Raw genomic sequence first — 17,783 nt, 5'->3', positions numbered from 1 at the left:
TTGGATGTCCTGAAGGCGAAGTCCTACAGGTGGTTGCACTACCTGCTGTTGATTATTACCATTATTTCTATTCTCTTCAGCCATCTCTTCGTCGTTAGAATTGCTCGACTCAGCTATCTCTAAGGTAATATGAAATCATGATGAAAATGGCTGCAAAGTTTGTTTTTTCAAGCGAGTTTGCTTCCTCAAATACTTTGCAATTTTTTCAATTTCTAGATAAAATCCAAATCATCTTTTTGAGACTAGGTAATACACCAAGCACCTAAACAAGAAAAATCAAAACTAAAAGTGAAGAATTAAAAGTAAAATAAAATAAAAATAACTAGAGTAGAAAAATTAACCGTCACCCTCGGTAAAAATTTGATCGACGAATTCCTGCAAGCACACAAGGTCAATCATAGTAATAATTTACCTGGAATATTCTGGGGTCGAATCCACAGGGACGACTTAATTTTCTACTTTAATTATTCTAACAAATTCAAATTTAAGAAGTGTATTTTCTAACTAAATGATAAAAGAAACAATCAATTTAAATAAAGTAGTGGCGAGAAAACAATAGACGTGAGTCTAGGTTTCAGGTTTTAATCCTAAATTTGAGTCAATTATCTAGTTAATTTCTTACCAAATTATGAACGCATCACATGACTGTATTTTAAACCACCTCTTGATGCATTTAAAGTGTGTTTAATTAAATCTCACGCCTCTCTTGATGGTCATAAGAGTTCAATTGAACCCAATAAGATTCTTAGTGATGTAGGTGTATCACGCATACTATAATCGACTCTCGTGATTAGTCTATGTGTGTTTATCTATCTAATGTATGGTTGTATCTCTTTTCTTAATTTGACACAAACCTAACATTCATGTTCATAGTGATCAGACATAAACATGCATTAAGAATAAGATAAACAAATCATAGTAAAAAGCAAGGAATTAAACTAGAAAAATTAATCAAATTCCTTCATAAAAACTCTAACCCTCGAAACAATTTAGTTCAACATGACTTAGAAGTTCAAACCACGAATTCAAAAAATTGTTACAAAGATAAGAGAAAGAGTAAAGAACTCGTCAGTTGCTTGCTCCAATTTTGTCCTTGTGTGCTCTTTAATTTGCCTCCATTTAATCTTGATTTCTCAAGAATAAACCATGAAAATATGTTAAAACTAGGCTAGACTAATGTTTTCCACCCTAAAAATGACCTAAAGCCCCTATTTATAGTTTCTTGAAAATATATTCTAAACATGATAGGAATAGGCTCTATTGGGCTCCAAAAATCATGTTTTCACACATTTATCTGATGCCTGTCCAATGTCTGGCACTAATCATTGGACTGAACACAAACTATAAAAGGTTTTGGAGATGTTTGGCGCGAAGTTATTTGCAAAGTCTGGCATCGGTCATGGATCCGCCCATGGATTTTTTACGGATCCAGTGGATCCATGCATAGATCACATTTGAAGCCTCAAAACTCCATCAAATAGGCAGAATTAGTTCTTGATCAAAATGTGAAATCATATCCCTTTGAATAAGCTTTCCAATGCCACAAGAATCAAGTCATTTGCAGGTTTGGACACTAAGATATGTCTAAAATATTGAGACCTGGTCATAAGAGTATCGCAACACAACTATATTTCAGTAATTTGGACTTTTGACTATAAAAACTTGAGAACTAGCTTTGATGTCTCAAACATGTTGTAGAGTATTCTCTTAACTTCAGATTGAATCAAGAATCATCTCAATCTAATTTGTGTAGTTCACATTATCGCCAAAATACTGAAACATGTCAATCCTGCCAAACCCGTTTTTCTTGACTTTTTATTCTTCCATTGCTTCTTCACGCCACATTGTTAATCCATTTTCCCTCTAATCAAGCTTTTCACCAATTAGAACAATATAAGAGAAAAATTAAGTAGTTTCTACTCAAAATAAAGCTCAAATAACATGGTTAACTAGCAACTTATGCATATAAATGCACTACAATTTACACCCTATCAATAAGTGACTAGTTTATGCTTTATTTGGATGACATTTGATGTTACTGTTAGACACTTTTTCAATATTATAAGAAGAAAATGATACATTTTGATTAGAATTGGTTCTACATGCTATTGAATGTTTAAATGAGATTTTTGTCCCTTTTACTCGCATGTTTTTTATTGTTTTTGTCGGAGTTTGAAATGGACTTCATTTTGGACAAGAAATAAGCTTGTATTATATTGATTGAAGTCCTAAAGTTTGCAAGTATGGTAAGTTTCAAAGGTGGTTTAGTCACAAAAACAAGAAAATGATAAAACTTGTTGAAAAACGAAGTCAGTTCGAATTCCTTCAAGAATCCTTGTAGGGATTGTTGGAGGGATTCGATGCAGAAATTTTTGGTGAAACAAGGGAGAAATTCCTCCAAGAATCTGATCAAAATTCTAAAGGCATTGCCAGAGGGATTCCAGTCAAACATCGTGGTTACAACTTGTGCAACTTGATTTCAGCTCTATTATTTCACACTTTAATTTTTAAGAGACATTTCATGGAAGATTTGTAGTTATAAAATGGAGATTCTAGCAATAATTTTTTTACTTTATTTCTTCAATAATGATGTGCTTTAGTTTTGAAGCCACAAAAATTGACATTCGAAACCAACGTTAAACTTGAAGGAAGAGACAAAGAGGGATGAAGATTTCTCTATAAATAGAGTTTGTCTTCTTTTTCAGGAGAGCTTGAAGAGTGTAAGAGTACACTCCAAAAATATAGCTCTTATATTTTCTTAGTTTTAGGTTAGTATAGTATAGTTTAGTTAGTAGAGTGTGTTATCAACTCTTGTACATTGGTAGACTAGGATGAAAATGGAGATGAAAAAGGAAAGGATGAAGCTCATGGGACAAGAATTTACTGTTCTCCAACTCTTTACCTTTTGAATTGGATTCTTATTCTGGTTAATAAATAAGTTTTGGATTTGTATTTTGTTATGTCTTTCTAAAGTTTATGCCTTGGATTTTGGTTGAATTTTTTATGATTGTTTTGTGTTGATTTTTTGGCTATTTTAATGCTATTATTTTAAGCAAGTTATTTAGCATTTTTGCTTATCTAATCATGATTAACTGACCATTAATTATAATAATTATAAGGTGTTAGATTTGCAATGAAAATTAGAAATAAACACTAATTCAAGAAAGTGCTAAACCTAGGGAGTATATTCATGAGAGTAGAGGTGCACGTTTGTGACTTTAGTGATTTATTTCATGTAATTTCATAGGGGTAATAAACTTGTAACTAATTTTATAACTACAAGAGTATGTATGGGTTAATTATAGAGATAATTTTAGAAACCTCTCTTGAGGTTTCCAGCAATTGCAGAAAGCTCTCCTGAAGTTTCAAAAATTACACCTATCTCCCTTGCTTGTAAGGTTTATGTAACAGTATAGATCCAATAGCCTATACTTTTTTCACAAATATCCTAAAATACCCTTCTTCTAGAGAACAAAATAGAATAAAACAAGCATTTAGTCTTTAACTTCTTGTAAGTGGCATACTCACTATAGCAAACAGAGTCGAGCGACTCCAACTCACCTCAAAATTCATTACTTGCTAATTCTTGCCTATGCAACTTGTTACTACCACTACCAATACTAAACCAAGAAATGTCTCCATGCCCATAAGAACATAATTCATCATTGCTATAGCACTCTTGGAAATAGAGAAAAAAATTTCACCTTCATAGTAAAACCACAATTAATAGGTGGAATAAAAGAAAGAACCAATGAATTTTTTAATGGCTAGACTTTTTGGCCTAACAAACATAATAGTCATTTCTTTATCATCCAACTCTCAATTTCAATTTTTTCCTATATCACTGCCACCTTTTTCATCTTCCCCTAATTTGACAATAAAATCCAAAGTCTACACCTTGTTAATTTGTTAATTTCAATTGGCTAACTTTTGTAAAGAGTAAAAATATTGAAAAAAAAAGGAAAGTGCCTAAAATTTTATAGTAAATATGAGACAAGAAGACAAAAAAATGTAGAAAAATTTTGGAGATGGTAAAAAATTGGTAGTGATATGGTTGGTAATAATGGAGTGCGAAATTTGTTGAGAGGAAGAAGTGGTTGTAGGAGGACAAAAAAGAAGAGTATGGAAGAGGGAGGGAGGGAGGAAAGGAGGGAGGAAGAGAAGAAAATTAGAAAATGGATGGAAATTCTTCTTTGAGATTAGGAAGTGACAAGTAAAATAATAAGAAGTATCTTTTGGCTTTAAATGTTCCTTTATGAATTGACCATTATTTTTTTGTCAAAATTATGAATTAACTATTAAGTGGAGGACATTTTAGTCATTTGATTGGATCAAAGGAGGTTTATGTAATTATTGAAACCTTAGGGGAGTTGAGTGAAATTGTCAAAAATTTCAAGGGAGGTTTTTGAAATTATCTTTACATGCATAAAAAAAATAACACCATAACTAACCAAGATACTAGTGATTAATGATTCAAAAATTGCACTTATATGAATAGTTAGGAATACCATGACTTAAGGAACTTTCTTTTGCTATTTTCTTGCATATTTAGCTTAGTTTTATTTTTTTCAATTTATTGATAATCTAAATAATAGAAAAGTTTTAGTAGTACCGGTAGTTATCTATTTTTCCCTTAGGGTTCAATCCTTAATATCTTATACTCAATCATGACCCATACACTTGTACAAAATTGCATATGAGATATTTAAGAATTTATAAATATAAAAATTGACTGTGGATTGGATTTAATTTTGTATTCATACCCCTCACTCATCAGATATTCATCCTAATTCTAGGACGGAGACTTAATAAAACATAGTAAAAATGAAATAAAATATCATACTTTTATTACAACTAAACATTGAGTTTAAGTTACAGAAAATAAAGGGTAAAAGAAAGAAATTGTTATGCCAAAGAGAGGAAGAGGAACTTTCATTCTTCAATTTTCAACCTTTTTCCAAAGCTTTGCTGTAAAAGTACATATACCTTATACTAATCCCACTCTAAACCAGTGTGGGCTGAATTGTAATCGTATAAAAAGCAAACACACACACCGTGAACTCAAGAAAAGATGCAATAACTCGTAAGCTCCTTACATATAACAAAAATCCGCCATTTTTACCTTAATAATGATAGCAGGACTCAAAAATTGCATGGAAAATGAGGAACTAAATCTCACGTAGAGACAAAAATAATTCCATTCACTAAGGATAGCTGTCTGCTTGCTTTATTTATTTAGTTTTTATTACCCTTCAAATTAATAACTCCTTTTTCCTTCATTTTGTTCCTTCCAAATTAAGTGTCATAATTAAATAACTTCTGCAATTTATCGTAAATTGTCGATGTATCTACGCCAAGTCTGGAAACTTTAACCTGCAAATTAAGAAACAAAAGTATGAGATGTCAGTTTAGGGTTTTTTATCTCTTGAATTTACTAGTTTTTCCTAATTCTAATCCAGAAAACATTGATCACTATATACTCCTTAAATACTTCTTTCTTTTAAAGCCAATAAGACTGAAAATCACCTGAGCGTGCAGTATGTGACAGATTTTATCGTCCATTGTAGAAATGCTAATGCTAACTACTTCCACACCTTGTTCTTCAAGAACTAGGATGACTTCATGTAAAGCAAAGTTCTTCCTTGAACCAGTTACTAAAACCACTTCCAAGTTTGAACCAATTTCTCTGATTTTCACAATTGGAATACTTGATCCCGGAATAGCTGAATTTCTGCTTTTTGTACCCTTTGTTTCGATTTTGCTCTTGACTAGCTCTTTAGACTTCTTCAGATTCTCTACTCTCTCTCTTAATTGCATGATATAAGCAGCAACTTGATCAATCTGGTCTCGTTGAGAAAGCAGTTCCTGCATTTACCATGTAAGAAACTTTTAACTTTGTTACCAAATGCAATACAAATAAAATCTATGAATATGAGAAGCTATGTGAAATTGAAAAGAAAATTTGGCATCAAATAGATGTGGAGCTGAATTCACTGCATCTTGCATTAATATATATTAGCTTTTTCTGAAATTAACGCTAATGTGCATTTGAAAATAATACTCTGACACCAGTAATGTTCAAAATTTTTCTAAGGCAGAAGTAGTTCAAAGGCCAAAATCTTAATCAATATTTTTTAAATAAATGTCCACATAGTGCGTAGTACAAAAGAAAGGTAATTAAAAACCAAACTTCGAGAATGAATTTGAAGCCTCACACAACAAAACAAATAAATCCAATTGTTTTCTTTTTTTTTTTTCAAGCCTTTAATTTGATAAATATATAGTACAATCTGTTAGAAAGTAACGAGATGTCTCAAGGAGAACACCGATTCACTCAGCCAAATAGGACAAGACATAAAATTAAGCGATGCACTCATTCCCTGAATTGGATGCAAAAAAATGGAACTAAAAATTGATGAAGTTACTTTCTAAATAATCATTGAATTTCCTCGAGGAAATTGGAGAATGAACAATAACAAAAATTCCTTGTACTTAGTTTCCAAAACGTCCTTCAAAATCCATTGGAAAGTGTGTCAGATGAAACAAACCTAGTTTCTCTATGTCAGGTGATGACACAAACTTAGTATATCAATGGAAATAACTATAAATTTGCGCAGAGATTACTCAAGTGAAATTGACAAACATGTTCAGATTCAATGTATTCATCAATTCGGGACACTTAACCATGAACTTCATTTTGAGGTATCGCCTGTCTCATTCTTGTGCTATAGATATTGCTTGTACGATTAACATTGCTTAGAAAAATACTTCAAAAAAATTCACCAAGGCATTTTCTCCATGTGAAACGTGTGTTTTTTAACAGATTTGGTTGGTGAAGCAATGTAGTGATGGTACTCAACATGAAGATGATCTTCCCTTTTGACCATTAGGTAACCAGTAAGTTGATATTTTAACTAGTGTAAGCATGAAATTCCATAAGTATAATACCTTATTCTACCGTCTCTTTGCAAATCAAGATTAGAGATGCCAAGTTTTGCTTCTTTTAGGATTTCATCTTTATGTGACTAACTAATATTCAGGTTAGGCAATATGTCATATGACCTCTCCATGAATGTAAATTTCAACCTAAACCATTACAACCTGAATTCTCAAAAAACAAAAAGGATTACCGTGCACGGGATTAGCCAGTTACACACATGTACCTTAACTTCTTGTTCACTACAAATGATGTTACAAACAAAATGATTTCCTAGCGATGTATTCTGGGCAAAAACGAAAACAAAAACATGGTTTTGACAAAACACTGAACGATTCTAGTTGCAAGAATGGAATGGTGTAATTCTAAACTCGAAAGTAAACCTTTTGTAGAATAAACCTTTTCCTTACCAATTCTTCCCTAAACTTTTCTTACAAATGTGAAATTCTTTCTACAATTGATTTTTCTGTAGAAAACAAATCCACTGACTACTTGCTATGTAGCCAATGCAATACATGTTCTTACATGTCTTAAAACAATATTCTTCTCACCTAGCTAATTTCTATGCTTGAAATTTGTACCTAACGTCAAAACCTTGTACTCCATTCATCCAAAAAGCAAACAAAAAATTTCATTATTTATCTCAAAATCAGAAATACCTAAAATCAAACCAGATCCAAGCTAACAAATAAAAAAAAAAAAAAAGGAATTCAAAGCACCTTGGATGGAACAAAATGCTGAGGAGGAACAAGGGATGTAAGCTCATGAATGAGACCTTTCATGCGAATTCTTCTGTTCCTCTCAACAGTTTTCCTGTCAATCTTTGTTGAAGCATCATTAACATTATTAATCTCCATAACGCTACTCAAAAATCTCAACAAATCCCTAGTCAAAAATCATATAAAAACAGTTCAAAAGGCCAAACCAATACTAAGATTAAGAGAATAGCAAACTCAACAGAGAATAATTATAATGTGTATTGAAGGATCTTAGTTCAGAGTTTGAATGGCTAAGAAATCCAAGTGTATATATAGGCAAATAGTGTCACATGTGAAACTTATGCATGGTTATTCATCAAGACACAGAACGAACCTCCGCGAAGGAAACCAGAATTAACGTTTGTCTGTGATGCGGGTCCCACAGCCAAACAACGTACGAAGGATGTATTGAAATTGACACTTGAATAGGTTGAGCAAGACTTCCAATTTATTGATTTATTCCCTTCGGGTTCACATTTGTCGGCGGATCAGGTTTAGGGGCACCATAATTATGGATACTGTTAACTATGAATCTGTTGATGTAATAAACGGTTGGCTAAATGATGCTAATTGGTCACTCGTTAAAAGATAAATTATTTATTAATCAAGGGGGGTTAGTGTGTCATGTATTTATCCCGTATGATTTTTTATATTTTACTATATAACCCCCTTATGGTTTAATATTTTACCATATAACTCCCTTATGATTTTCAAAATATACACATAACCCCCCTTGGTTAATAAATAACTTTCAACTTTACATAAGGGTATTTTTGACATTTTAGGTGACTCCGTTACGAATGATCATTTCCGTCACTTTGACACTTTAATCCAAACCATGAGTGGGTTATATATAGCTTTTGAAACCATAGGGGGGGTTATGTAAAAAATGCTAAATTACATGAGGGTAAAGTGAAATTTGCCCAAATATCAATAATTGATTGATAGGTAACATTTGAATGCAGTGTTGCACCGACCACTATTTACAAGAATAATCAAATGTTGGAACCAAATATTGCAAAACATTTCAAGTCTTAAAATTCATTTTTTGCTTTCCAAATTTGATATTTTCCTTGTTTCTTTGCTTCTTCATTGCTTGTCGTCAGTGCAACAGCTTTCATTCTGCAAAGGGGTTAAGAAAATCTGACCTGGTTCACACTTTAAACTATTGAATGCAGAAAAAGCACATCTTCATGGTCAATTATTTGTTGTATCTCTTTTCTTCTCTTTTTCCTCCTGTGTCGTCATACACGATCAATTATTTGAAATTACGTTATCCGTGACGTTCTTATTTGACACGAAGTATACAGGCTATCATTTCCTGGAAGATAATATTTTCACTGTTCCTAGTCCTTTTTAATAAATTGAAACAACAGCCTTGCAACCTTTAATTTTTTCTTTTTATTGGAACAACAGCCTTGTAACCCTTTTTCTAGACATTCAATAAAATGTTTAATATGGACTAGAGGATAAGTTTATTAGGCAGATGAATGCCAGTCAATTATCACTCAAAATAATTCCTTAGGTTGTGGACTATGATTACACCATATATCATATTAAAACCTTCCATGTATTAATTGGACTTAATTATTATGAACATATGCCGAGTGTACATTTTTTGAATAAAATTGAGATTGATGCAATGAATGTGTGCACTGTTTTTACTTTTTTACAAACACAAAAGTACAAATCACCTAACATGGATTCAACCGATGACCGTTTATCACTCTGCCTTTTCTGGTATGTTTCACACAGCCAGACCAACACGGGAGAGGGGAAGCAACAATCCTCACTCAAACTGTTCCTAAACGGAATAAAAGCGCTTCAGTAGATTGTAACTCACTATTAACTGCTGTTTGTAAAAACCTGAGAAGACGTATGTTTTATTTAGCTACTATTCATACGGGTCCATACAAGTTAATTGAGTCAGAATTAGGTACCTTATCTGTCCTTACAATTTGGATTTTTGCTTAGTTAGCACTAAAAAAAAAAAAAAAAAAAAGGGACCATGAGCCTTCTGGAATGACTGTTCTTGACAACTGTCAGGAATCATTATTCCTGACAATTGTTAGGGTGATTTTTATTTTATCTTTTCCTTATAATTTGTTAGTAAAATTTAGGTCATATGCCTTTCAAGACTACTATTCTGACAACCGTTTCTTGACCTTTGTTGGACGAACACTGTCTAGGTTTTATGTACCAAATGGGTAACTAATCCCTTATTTCAAATTTGATAAATAAGCTCGCCTACTCTCTTTTACTCTCTCTCTCTCTCGAGTTTCCAAAGTTAAGCATCCCTTATTCTTGCAGAATTCAGCGATGTAATCATCTTCTGTATTGTTGGCCCCCTACAAATTCTGGTGCTAAATCTGAAGGTATTTTCACCCTACAATCAGGCCATATATTCCCCTAGTTGAGCTTCGTCTACCTTGAAAATTTTGTTCAACTAATGATGCAAGAGATGGGAAGACTCAACACGCAAATAAAGTGTTTATTACTCGTTATGATGCTAATGACCCTAAAGGTTCAATGCAATTGGTGACAGGTCAACCATGAACAAGTACACTTGCACTTTTGGTAATGTTCCTTATAGAATTCATGAATTATGTACATTTGCACTCCATAATTAGCTATCCACGTTTCCATAGACTAGCCTTTCTATTTTTATTTAAAATTCTTTCCAATATATTATATTGCTTTCCATCGTGATTTGCTTTATTAATTTTTTTTCTTGGAATCTCAATGAGCTACAAAATAAATTTGAGCATGAAAATTAATATAAACTAGAGTTAAGAGAAAAAGAAGCCTTTACTTCATTCAAAAACACTTATAGTTAATAATGTTTTAGTTCCCGTTTGGTTTGAATTATCTTTTGTTCATTCCTCAAGAAGACTTGCTTAAATATGGTGATCAAGTTATAGCATTTTATTTTTAAGCCAAAAAAAAAAAATGCACTATGCCATTGAGTTGGTCTACTGCATAAACACAAAAACAAAATTAGCACTAAAACAGAATGAAAGTAAAATCATCTTACACACAGAAAATCATCTTTGCCTTCAGGTAAAACACTAACAAAAAAACACAAGGTGGAACCTGTAATTTCAAGCACACCTCCATAGTACCAACTTGAAATGTATCATTCTAAAAATTGTGAAACATTCAAACATAACAACCCTTGCCCTGAAAAAAAAAAAGAAAAATTTCTTGCTTCAAACTTAAGAACTAATTATGATCATATACATTTTTGATGAAATTTTGGGAACTTTTAAGACCTAATTATGATCATATATAAGATTACTAACATTTTATGATTATATGTATAAATAATTAAGACCTGATTCTGGCACACACTAAAAAGACCCAAAAAATCTTTAAAAAAAAAAAAAAAGAATATCTGATTTGATTATTGTACATTCTGACAATACCCGCAATGAAAGTTAAATTTACTTCCTTCTGTATCTGTCTAAGGACGGGGGGACCATCTTCTTCATTTGTTTTCCTTTCTGAAAAGTACAATTTACAAATCCATATTTAAGGGGATTTTCTTTCCTCTAGACTGTAACATTTTCTCCCCAAAGTCAATAATGGACAAATTAATGACGTGTTATATATTTCCAGCAATTTTGTTCCATGTAATAGTAAACTCGCAACTTATTTGCAATTGGGACTACAATTTTTTTTTTTCCTCAAGCTGTTCCCTATATGTGACAAAATAATAACCAACAAATGGGCATCTAATTTAATACCAATTGAAATTTCAATTAAACAGCTTAAGTAAATACTTCATATTTTTTTCCCTTGTAGTTTGTATCCAAAATTTCATTTGTATCCTCTTTCTTTTCTCTCGTCAAATCACCTTTGGCGAAAACCTAGGGACTAAATGACAATAAACATTTTTTCAGAAGAAGACAAACAGAGACAAATAAACTAGCATGAACTAAAACGTAGAAGCAGAAAATTTCTACTATTGGTCACTGTACTCGACACGTGGTTTAGCTATCTTTGCTTTGAATAACTTAACGCTCTAAATTTGTCTGTTGGGACTTTCCCGTCTAGGAAAAGTGTGGTCCCAGCCGCAAGCAATTACAATAGAGTCTGTTTGGACAAAGGAAATTTAGAAAAAAAAAAATTTGCCTCACAAATTCCAATCACCCTTTTATCTTCCCAACCATCTTTTTATCTCACATACATCACATCACAAAAATGCTACAGTAAATATCTCAAATAAATCATCCAAATAAACTCTTTTCCAAACAAACTCGCGGATTTGGAAAATAGAATATTTTCTATTCCAAAAAATAATAATTAACAAAAAAAAAAACAGAATTGGCATAGCTGAGACAAGAGTTTTTAGGGATCAGAAAACTTTAAAAAAAAATTACACCATAGTAAAGGAGCCTTGCTATTATCTATATTAATAAAAAAGGAAGGAGCCTTGCTTAATTAAAAAATTTCTTCAGTGCCTATTACTTCAAAAATAAAATATTATAGACAGACATGTCCTTGATTGTCTTTAGCGTACTCTATATGTTCTCAATATAGTTCATCATGGAAAAAAGGTCTGATGTTGACAAAATAGAAGACAAATACTGAATGAATAGAAGAAAAGCTAGCCTTTTTTTTTTCTTTGGGTACTTTAAGTTCTGCCAAAAATTTTGACTAAAAATTTTAAAACCATGTGAATTGTAAAGCAACAGATGATTCAGTCGCGATATTAAATGTGTTAATCACGCGCGATGAAATTTCATTCTTGACAAAAAGAGTAGAAACATTTCTACTCAAAAGAATGCACAAATATCTCATTAAAATAAAAGAATATGCAAAAATTAGAACTTAACTTTCTTTTATTAGACCTGAATTTTTTTCAAATTTTGATTGTCAAATCTGAAATTAGTTGGGTTTATTTGTTAGATTTCACCATAATGTCTGGACTAAAAAGTAGCAATCAACAGATTTGGTGACTGAAAGGATGAACAAATTTTTTTGGGGCTACAATTGTTTTATTATTTTTTAAAAAAAAACTTTACAATATAATTTTTGTCTGTTCTTCAAATCTGTTCTTATCCATATATAGTTGATGATGTAACTTCTATCATTAGTGCATATTTTAATAAAATTAAGATATTTTATTCAAAAAGAAAAAAACTTTCTTGTGGTAATTATGTTTAGATTTGATTAAAAATATGAGAACTACCAAATTACTGGAGTTGATCCATTAATCAGAGGAGTGTTCTTGAAATTCTCCCTACTATCAAAATTAATGTTTGAATCCTGAGTTGACACTTAAAAGTGGAAAACGTGTGGAGAGGGGAGGGAGGGTATTGAGAATTACTTACTGTTCAAAATTTCGGATTGAATTGTCTATTACTCGTCAATTTCCTTTCATTCCATATCTAATGCTGATATTGACCTTATCACTTACGAACTACAATTCAACATCCCAAACAAGAAAAGAGAAGTTGGAACCCAAGTGTCCGTCCATTTTTTTTCCAAATGCCCGTCCATTTTTTACCAAGTGCACTCTTGTCGTCTTCGTCATTGATGATCAATCAACGCCCAAGTCGATCCCGGAATTACGCGTGGACTTGGTATCCAGACCGGACCACATGCGAAGACGTGAGACATCGAAGTTCACATCTCTGAAGAGCAAGCACCACCGCTACATGTCCTGGTTTCATTTCCTTTTGGTTGCAGAAGGTAGGCCCTTGTTTTCCTACGAAGAAAATGGCTAGAGAATTGAAGTAACGACGACGGTTACTTGGCTACCGACCCTAATTATTGAAAAGAGGGATAAAAATGGTGTGAGGTGCAACAATATGTTGTATAATATGGCTTGCAGCAATAAATTGTTTATGCTGTATAATAAGGGTTTGTGATAATAAATTATATATGCTTTGCCGAGGAGGCTTTTGTCTAGTGAGGATAATTTCAGAATTTTCTGACCATTTCACTAGTCTCCTCCTGAAATTTGTAAAATTATACAAACCTCTCTTGAAATTAAGGTTTTGATAACAAATTAGTTCAATTAGAAAAAAATAACATTAAAAAAGTATTTTAAGGAGAGATGAAATTTTTAATTCATAAATACCCCTTATACATGTATATAAATTGTATTAATAAAAGTAATTAAAACATAGAAACAATTAATACACACATTTCATCATTCAAAAAGTTCACATTTAATAAATTAGATAAATAAATAAGCAATAAATTTATACTAATAATCACAAGATTCAACAAAATAGATTAGTCATCTCCTTTAACATGATGTTTGTTATGATTTTGAATAGAAATTTTTTTTTGAATTTTGCCTTTCTTTTCCCTCCATTCTCCTTTACTAATAAGATTTAAGAGATCTAGTGGTTAAAGTTGAGATATTAGAAATTAGAGTTCTTGGATTCAAATCTCCATGCCTCCTTTTCATTTTTTAAGCTCAACCTCTTAAATTTTTTAAAAATGACGACTTTTACCTTTGGAACTTAAAAATTAGTAAATCGACCCAGCTCCGGTGTTAATAATTAGTACATCGACCCACCTCCTGCTGAAAAAGAAAAAGAAAAAGAAAATTTAAGAACTTGGAAGAAACGAGTGTTAATAATTAGTACATCGACCCAACTCCAGTCTATTAGCCATTCGGCCCAAGGAGACCCAGCGGATTGAGCAAACGTCACCGCCCAACAACGTTTTCAATACAAAACACCGATGCAATGTGCCCATCTTTCTAGAACTTTGTACGGAAAGACCATCACCAAATCGAAAACGCAGTTGACTGCTCTGACGGGCCCAATTTTTAGTCATTCCTTGAACGTTCAAACTTCAAATATCGTATTCCGCATTTAATGCGCGCATGAACTGGCTTGTAATTTTGCTAACCCTATCATACTATATTGACTCCACAAATCTAATCAAACCACCAACTATGGGTGTCAAATAAATTCATTTAATTAAATTTATCCATACTCGTTCATGAATAGATGGGTATGACTACATTAAATTTTTGCATATGAGTATAAATGGATTACTCAAAAATATCCATATTGGGTAACTCATCAAATCTAATTAATCCATTTAGAATTGTCTTCCCCCAAACCTCCTCTCTTCCCCTACCCTTTTTTTTCAGATTTTTCATTTTGTCATGATGTTAACTACTTTTGTTTCATTATTATTATTATTATTATTATTTATTGATTTTATCTTATCATTTTATTTTCTCTTAGTTTGTTAACTTGCTTATTTTTCAGCATTACCAATTTATGACAAGTTTTAACCTCTTTTCCCACCTTTCCAAAATGAAATTTTAAATTTACACACGAAAAAATACTAGAGGTTCAAAATTTTTGGATTAAGTTTTTATGCTAACTTTTATAATACTTATTTCAAATTTTATATTCTTATTATTTAATTATTAAATAGTATGTAATTTTGTGACATAGAGTACGGATGGAAAAAAATTGGTAATTAGACTTATTGAGCATTATAAGTAAATATTTAAAACTAATGATGGGTGCAAATGGTGGTATAAATTGATATTTTAGTTTGCAAAAATGAATTTAAATGAGTTTATAAAAAGTTAAAGTAAATGGGTTATAAATAGGTAATTGGATTACCCAATTCATTTTTTGACTTACCCATTTATACCCATCTAATTAAATGAGTATAAATGAGTTGACTCACTTGTACTCATTACCCATTTTAACCTACCCAAATCCGCCCAAGTCATTCATTTTGACACATCTACCCTCAACGTTCCATGAGTTAATCACTTCAATAGAGTAGGCTATACAGAATAATTCTATTATCATTGCGAATCCCACAAAATTAAGACTAAAAGATGAATCAATTTACTCAATATTCAAATTGAACTAGGCTCTATGAGAATTCATTTGAACTTGGTTCGCTAACTAATTAAGTCAAATAATATTTTGAATTTGGTATTTTTTAGAGCTCAGTTTAGCTTGATTCGATTAGTATAAAACTTGAAATATGCACATGAAAATTCAGATTTCTTGAACTCGACTCAATAAAAGCTCATGAACAAATTAAATTTGCACACAATTTTAAACTTATTAAAATAATCGATTAAGGTTAAACACTAGAATACTTGGCTTGATTAGACTCATTTAAATCCCCACTTATAATTAGATCTTTTTATATAAGCCCCTCTATAAATTTACACCATATAACACCTCACCAAATTAGAGAAGAAATTGTATCAAAAGGATCAATATTGTCAAAATAAATATTATAGAAGGCCCTAATCAAAGTACATTATCACAATATTGAACATTCTACATCATTGTTATGAACATTCTAACCAATCCCATGTTTTTTACTCGTTTCCAACTTCTCATTTCTTGGAAACCATCAAAAAAATTTTTTTTAGTGAAAATCATAATTTTGTTGCAATTTTTGCACTACTAGCCAAAAATACATCAAACATGACATAGATACATATAGATCTGAAAATCAATCTATACAATCAATATCAAAAATTGATAAAAACATGAAGATAAAATTGAAACTTCAAAAAGAATATTTCATTCAAATGGAACACTGCATCAAAATAGATCTATACATGTCTAACAGCCAGATGTGATAGAAAACGTTTTAAAAACAAAGATAGTATTAAATCTGATAGTTTAAAAAAAGATTTAGGTTTGGTATTAAGAAACTTCAGATCTAGAAAACTAAATTTAAGAATCTCTCAAATCTCATTAAAAAATGAGAAAGAATAAAAATAAAAAACTCTTATGTGCTAATGAAACTCTTGAAAAAATTTAGGAGAGAAGAAACTCTCACTAGGTTTAAGAAAATTTATTCAAACAGACAAAATGGTTGAAGAGAGGACTCCTTTCTATAAAGAAAAAGACTAGATTTGTTTGGTCTTTCTCTCATGGGAGAGTTGGAGAAGGCTTTGATTAAAAGACTTTGAGAGAGAAGGGGGAGAAAATGAGTTTAAAAGAGAAAATAAGAGTGAGAAGATGATAAGATGCTATTCAATTAAACATTAATGTTTGATAAAATGGAAAATGACTTAATTCTACAAAAATCAATCAAAAAAGCAAACATGAAAAAGGAAAATTTAAAACCAGTTAAAATAGTTGCCAGATCTTCATTTGTGAAGACTGTACATATCACGCTGTTCGATTCATGTAAAAGCAGTTTTTGAGAATTTAAAAGCCATGAAATTGATGTGAAGTGTGAAGAAAAATTAGAAACACAAACTTGGTCGATGGAAACAAGAACCATGCCTTATGGATCTTGTTTTCAAAATTTTAGTTTCAATCCTTAGAAAGAAGATACACGAGCCTACCTCGTGTATCCCTAAGCTCAAGTTTTCACTTCAGAGAGGTAAGGGATAGATATGTGACATGCTTCATGGTTTTGGGTGTAGATCCCTTGTACATTTCTGTAACTTGTTTTGGAACTTGTAGACTTTTCAGACAACTTTACAGGTCAATTTTTTCAGAGAAATTTTGGCTAAATTCTAAAAAAGCCACATTGGAGACTTGTAGAAGCATCATTTTGGAATCTCAAGGAGCATCTTCTATTAACTTTTTCTTCTATATAAATACTTGTATTATAAAATTAAAGGAGACTTTAGATAGAGCTTTTCTTAGGCAGAGGAAGTAGTAGAGGGCAAAAAGTGAGGTATCTTTAGTAGAAGAAACTACTCTTGTGCTAGAACTCGAAGAACAAAAGTTGTAAAATGGAGCTTGAGGAGCTTGTTTGATCTAATTAAATAGGATTTCTTCAACTTTTACTCTTAATTTCTTATGTTTACTTATACCTTGCTATAAGAGTATTATGTGCTTAAACATGCTAAACTTCATGTCTAGCTAATCCATTTCCTCATAGGATAGAGATGAACTTGCTAGTTTCTTGATATGTGTTAACTCGTGTTGATTTTGTCTACTTTGTGAATTTGTTAGTTCATGTATCTATACTTTATGTTTGTAGTTGCTTGATCACCAACTATGAATCATCCAAACATGTGTTTGTGCATTGAAACTTTTCTTGCATATTTAGGTCGAGATACATGAATCCTAAATCATATGTTTACATTAGTAGGAGATGGATTTAGGTAG

General features: G+C 31.5%; 1 protein-coding gene across 2 annotated transcripts; it reads right to left on the bottom strand.

Moving 5' to 3' along the window:
- Positions 1 to 4,930: 4,930 nt before the first annotated feature.
- LOC140005722 (transcription factor bHLH162-like) lies at positions 4,931 to 7,924 on the bottom strand. 2 transcript variants are annotated; one of them, XR_011813289.1, is made up of 3 exons: positions 6,426 to 6,584; positions 5,527 to 5,865; positions 4,931 to 5,373 (listed from the first exon to the last, which is right to left on the bottom strand). XR_011813289.1 is itself a non-coding variant. In XM_072046737.1 (3 exons), the coding sequence occupies exons 1-3, from the start codon at positions 7,792 to 7,794 to the stop codon at positions 5,296 to 5,298; spliced, it is 555 nt and encodes a 184-aa protein (XP_071902838.1). In that variant the 5' UTR covers positions 7,795 to 7,924; the 3' UTR covers positions 4,931 to 5,295. The 2 variants fall into 2 exon arrangements, 1 of the variants encoding a protein (XP_071902838.1); XM_072046737.1 differs by lacking the exon at positions 6,426 to 6,584 and adding an exon at positions 7,657 to 7,924.
- Between the last annotated feature and the right edge of the window lie 9,859 nt (positions 7,925 to 17,783).

Source organism: Coffea arabica, chromosome 4e (assembly GCF_036785885.1).
Source record: "Coffea arabica cultivar ET-39 chromosome 4e, Coffea Arabica ET-39 HiFi, whole genome shotgun sequence".
Classification (NCBI taxonomy): domain Eukaryota; kingdom Viridiplantae; phylum Streptophyta; class Magnoliopsida; order Gentianales; family Rubiaceae; genus Coffea; species Coffea arabica.
This window is presented reverse-complemented; position numbering and strand designations above follow the sequence as displayed.